This window comes from Nestor notabilis, unplaced genomic scaffold (genome assembly GCF_000696875.1).
Source record: "Nestor notabilis isolate BGI_N333 unplaced genomic scaffold, ASM69687v1 scaffold26471, whole genome shotgun sequence".
Taxonomy (NCBI): Eukaryota; Metazoa; Chordata; class Aves; order Psittaciformes; family Psittacidae; genus Nestor; species Nestor notabilis.
In genome coordinates, this window is record NW_009914639.1 from 28,472 (window position 1) to 33,449 (window position 4,978).

A 4,978-nucleotide genomic window follows, 5' to 3' on the forward strand; every position below is an offset into this window, starting at 1 on the left:
AGATGACACTGCCCCCGGTTTGGGTAGGTCTCTGTCCGTGGCTCCAGATGGTACCACTGGTCATTCCAGCAGTGCAGGTCCTGCAGGAGCAGAAACAAAGGTGAAGCCCCAGGCAGCCTTCCCGGGGGAAGGATTCCAATCCAGGATGAAGTCCCACTGTGTTAATAGGGTGGAAAGATGTTGTATAGGTTAACACTAATATTGGATTAAAACTAAATGATATATCATTACTGAGTGAGTGTGTTGGTGGCCAGGGCACCTGCCGCCAAACCAAGGGACCTGGCATCAGTTTGTGGCTCTAAGATGGGATCCTGGGTGTGCTTGGTGCAGCCACAGGGTTGGGATCCTGCCCAGATCCGGGAGGTTTAAAGGAGCACCTGGGGAGTCACTTGGAGCAGAAGATGCACTTCGGTGCTCACCTTTAGGTGAAGGACCACATTCCCCAGGAAATCGTCCTGCCCTTTGTCTTTGCGAGCGTCTTTAAAGATCCTGAAAGCCATGAACAAGGATGTGTGTTACTGTGAAAAGGTATTGGTTAAGGTGAGGAAGGGTGACAGCCCTGCCACCCTCCAGCACTCCTTCCAAAAGCAATTTTTAAAATCCAGCAGGCAAATAAGCATTTTCCCAACCCTCTTCCCTCATCAGCCATTAGGGCCATGCCAGCACCAACCGTTTGAGGCCATGGAGGTCTGTCAGCTCCCCCAGTTTGTGCCGCACTGACTCCACCACGTCTGAGTCCCTGCAGGCAGGGAAACCCAACATGGGGAAAGGAGGAAAGTCAAGCAATTGCAAAACCCTTCAGGGCATTCCAGTGATGGCAGAGGAGAGAGGGTGCTGGGAGGGGGAAATGTGTCGGACTATCTCCCAAAACCAGGTGCCCAGCCAAAATCTGCAAGCATGTGACTTCTTTCCCATAAGTAAAATCAGGGGTCAGGATCAGCCCTGCCTGGGCAAAGCCAACCTGGATACTCTCTGCACACACTGGTCACATCCTGCACTGTGCACTGCTCCAGCAGACAGTGACAGGGAAAGGGGTTCCCAGCTGGTTTCTGGGGCTTTTAAAGGGAGCAGGTTGAAAGACCATCCCAGGGACCCTCCTGGGAGGCAGGACCCTGCTCAGGGTTGGGGGCTGGTGTTGCTGGCCTGAGGGTGGCTGCTGCTCACCACATGTCCAGGTGGAAGCTGGCTGTCTCTGTGTCTTCAAACTCCCTGCAAGGCACCAGTGGGATGCTGTTACTCAAGCAGCATCCAAGGAACTGGTAGAAAGCAGGCAGGACAGTTGGGGATTACAGGCAGGCTAGGGGAGACCCCGAAACCACCCTGCACAGCCTGGGAAAGTGGTGGGAGAGCCCTGAGAGATGGGTTTTGATTTTCACCTCCCTGGATCTGCTATATAGGTCAGAACAGAAGTCTGGCAAGCCCCCGTGGGCATCGCCCTGGGAGAGCCCCAGTTTTTGGTTGGGGTGAGTGGTGAAACCTCCCCCCTTTATCTCCCCAGTAAGCAAAGCCAAGAGATGGCAGATTACAGGATAAATGTCTCATCCCACACCGGGCTGAGAGTCTGGCTTATAACTTGTGTGCGATGGATCTGGTCTTCAGGGATGAGGTCTTTGACCACAGCCTTCATCCGCTTCTTGTGGTCAGGGTTGGCCAGTTCCTGGCTCTTGGTCTTGATGCCCAGCAGGCAGTACGGGTCACTGAATCCTGCGAGGATGGAGGCATGCAAGTCCCCACCTGGAGCAGAGCCTGTCCCTTTTTCAATGGGACACTCACCCATCTCCACTTACCACTGACGTCTTTACCCAAAATTCCCTTTGCTTCCTTCACAGTTGCTTTCAGGCAGAAAACTGGGCTCTGGAAGAGTAAGGGAAAAAAAAGAAAAAAATTAATGGGGGGGTGAGCAACACCATGAGGAAGCAGAGGCTCATGTAGGCCCACACCATCAGCTGCTGTTCAGACCAGCAAACAGCTCCTGAGTGACTCCCCCAAGCACACCCCAGGACACCCCACACCCCAAAGTCCAAGCACAGGGGCAGGAGACACTGCAGCCCCTCAGCACCACTCCAGTGCAAGAACTTCCCTCCCAGGTCAGAGCACACTGGGGAGGCACCGTCTTGCTGCATACCTCCAGTTCCTTGACCTGCTGCATGATGACACTGTGCTCCTCTGCATCCATGCCGAAAGCCTGTGTACATACGAGGTAATGGATGCTGCCCTGTTAACGGTGGCTGTAGAGCAGCCAAAGGCTTCTCTCTGCTCCCTGGGAGCCAGCTGCAGCTCCAGGGGAGAGGAGAGCAGCAAAGAGCCCAGCTGAAGGGCTGGTGATCAGCTGAAAGTTCTTCAGGGAAAGCCTTCTTCCCACCATTCTGAGCCTAAGATAAATATTTCCCCCTAAGGCTACTCTTTCTCAGCCACAAGCTTTCCCAGCCCTCCAGCTAGATGCTGCTGCTATGTCTTTCAAGATGCTTGTTAAAAACTTCCTCCATGTGTTCCCCACCATCCCTTTCCACTGAGAGAATGGACATGTCAGGGGACAGGTTTTGGGGACCCTGTCAGGGAGGTGGGGACTTACCTTTTGCACATAGGCATAGAGCTCCTGGGAATCCATGACATGGTGGTGCTCAGGCTTGCCCAAGCGGTGCTGGATGGTGTAGAGAACCTCCTCATAGAGCAGGGCCAGCTGCAAGGGCGGTACCGACACCTTGCATGGGGCCAGGCCAGCAGGGACTTTCTCCATGTATCTCTCAAGATTAATGGCGTGTCTCCCCTGCCAGCTCCCACTGGCCTCTGCCACCTCCCTCCCAGCATTCAGCCCTGCCTGACCACCATGGGGTGTCCCTGGGGGTATCTTCAGGATCTGAGCCATGTCCCCAAGCTTCTGCAGCACTGCCACCCCCTCCAGTGCCACCAAGGGAGACTGTGGTGAGGCCATGTTTTGTACCTCTCTCTTGGAGAACTGGTGGGACAGATCCATCTAGAGAAAGAAGAGAAGCAGAGAGGTTTCCTGTCAGGTCTCACAGCAGAAGGTGCTTTTAGAAGGAAAGCAGCTGGGGCAGGGCAGGGCAGGGTAGGGCAGCCAGAATGGGGCATCACCTGCAGCCCATTGGGTTGGGATGCCCCAAAGGATGCTGTGACACACTGCAGGGACCCCGTGGCTGAGGGATCACTTCCTTCATCAGGCACTGACAGGGCAGTATGGGCTTTACTCCCAAGCCCTGTTAATTAAGGAGGGGGCAGCAAAGACGGCAACTTGAGGTGACCCATAGGAGGCTTTAAAAGCCAGCCTCCCACCTTTTGCCCCACAGAGCTGTGCGCTGGCCTGGCCAGGCCCATCAGGACCAGGCTGGAGAGAAAAACAGCCAAGTGAGAGGGCAAGTGGGCAAAGCACGGCGAGGAGCTGCAGGTGGGGCAAGACAGCTATAGGCAAGGCGACTCCAAAAAGCCATTGGGATCTGTGACTTGAGTCCCCTTGCCTGAAAGAAAAATGGGTGCTGCTGCAACAGTGCATTGGTACTTCTTGTTGAGCTGAAGGTCCATTCCCCACTTGAAGCATGACTAGCAATAGCATTTGCTTTCCAAAAGGCAGTTAAATTGCACAACATTCCAGTTCCTGTGGTGCTCAGCTCTGGGGCTGACCTGGGGTCCTGCTGCCCACACAGGCCCCGTCATCTTCCACCTCAAATGTCACCTCCCACTCATCTTGTCTCCACATGGACCCATCCAGGAGATCAAACCACCTCTGCAAAAATACCCTATTCCCTGGCAAACCCCATCTCTTAGCCCGTCCTCACCCCCTGTTCCCTCCCCACTGCGGAGGCTGAGGCCATCCTTCTGCTTCTCTAACCACAATCTGGATTCAGCTACTACATGGCTGAGCAATGTATTCCAGGCACGGAGCCTGGCTGGGTGATGTTGACATTGCCACTGCCATGAGCCAGGTGATGCAGCCAGAGGGAAGGGGACTGGTGCCTCTGTGCTACCCGTTATGGCTCCAGGTGCTGGGATCACTGGGAATGCAAGGGGGCAATGCCAAAGAATGTAATGGAAATTTCTGAAATGAGTTTGACCCTTTCTGTGCCAAGGGACATATGTCAAGTACAGCCCCAGTGACGAATAGATGGATAAGCCCTACCTGTGGGTCAGCCCAGGCCCCAAAATGACCTTAGGATCCCCCACAATCCTGAGCTGGAACACTAGCACTCGCTTATGGCAAATCTAAAGCTGGCATAATCCCCCAGCCATCTGGACTAAATTCAACTCTCCCAGCCCCAGCGAGTTTAACCCTTGAGCTACTTCTCTCCCCACCTGCCTCCAGGACCCTTTCTACCACTGGTTGGTGCCAGGGGCTGCAGCAGCCTCTGTGAAAAGGGGAACCTGTTGTACCCAGGAGGGCCCTGCCTGCACCCAGCACCATCCTGCCTGCACCAGGGCATGGCAGGCATTGCCTCATCCCAAATCCTTCAGCATCCCTGTGGGCAGTGCTGCCCCATAAGCAGAGTTGCTAGGGAAAAGGACTTTATTTCCCTGCTACCGTTACTTATCAGCAAGGCACAAGCGTTTGGCCCTTGCCCAGCAGAGGAGTAGCACAAGAGGTCAGGGGGAGGAATCACTGTTGATTTGGCTGGTAGCTCCATGTTGCTCCTTTCTGCCACTGGAGAGAGCTGCTGTGGGATCTGCTTTGTGCTCGCCCATATGTGCATGGGACTGGCTAAAGTAAGGCGAGCCACCAGGATTTGTTTACTGCTACTAATCCCCATGCCAAGGGCCCAGCTCAAATCCACGAACGTTGCTTAAATCTAGGTCTGGATACAGCCACCAGCATCCCCCCTACCTGCCAGCTGTGGCAGTGCCACCAGTGCAGGAGGCCAGCTCAGCTGCAGAGACAGTGACACTTAGAATCATAGGCTGATTCGGGGTGGAAGAGACATTAAAGCTCATCCAATTCCAACTGAGATAAGGAAGTACAAAATGAAATATA

At 54.4% G+C, this 4,978-nt stretch overlaps 1 protein-coding gene across 1 annotated transcript in view; it reads right to left on the reverse strand.

The window, feature by feature from the left end:
- UNC13D (unc-13 homolog D (C. elegans)) overlaps nt 1-2,974 on the reverse strand; it is an 11,876-nt gene extending 8,902 nt beyond the window's left edge. The window contains exons 1-9 of the mRNA XM_010023748.1: nt 2,942-2,974; nt 2,573-2,680; nt 2,126-2,185; nt 1,788-1,854; nt 1,527-1,704; nt 1,165-1,209; nt 671-739; nt 420-489; nt 8-80 (exon numbers count right to left, since the gene is read on the reverse strand). Of these exons, the coding sequence (XP_010022050.1) occupies nt 8-80; nt 420-489; nt 671-739; nt 1,165-1,209; nt 1,527-1,704; nt 1,788-1,854; nt 2,126-2,185; nt 2,573-2,680; nt 2,942-2,974 (703 nt within the window). The remainder of the gene's footprint in view (nt 1-7; nt 81-419; nt 490-670; nt 740-1,164; nt 1,210-1,526; nt 1,705-1,787; nt 1,855-2,125; nt 2,186-2,572; nt 2,681-2,941) is intronic.
- Between the last annotated feature and the right edge of the window lie 2,004 nt (nt 2,975-4,978).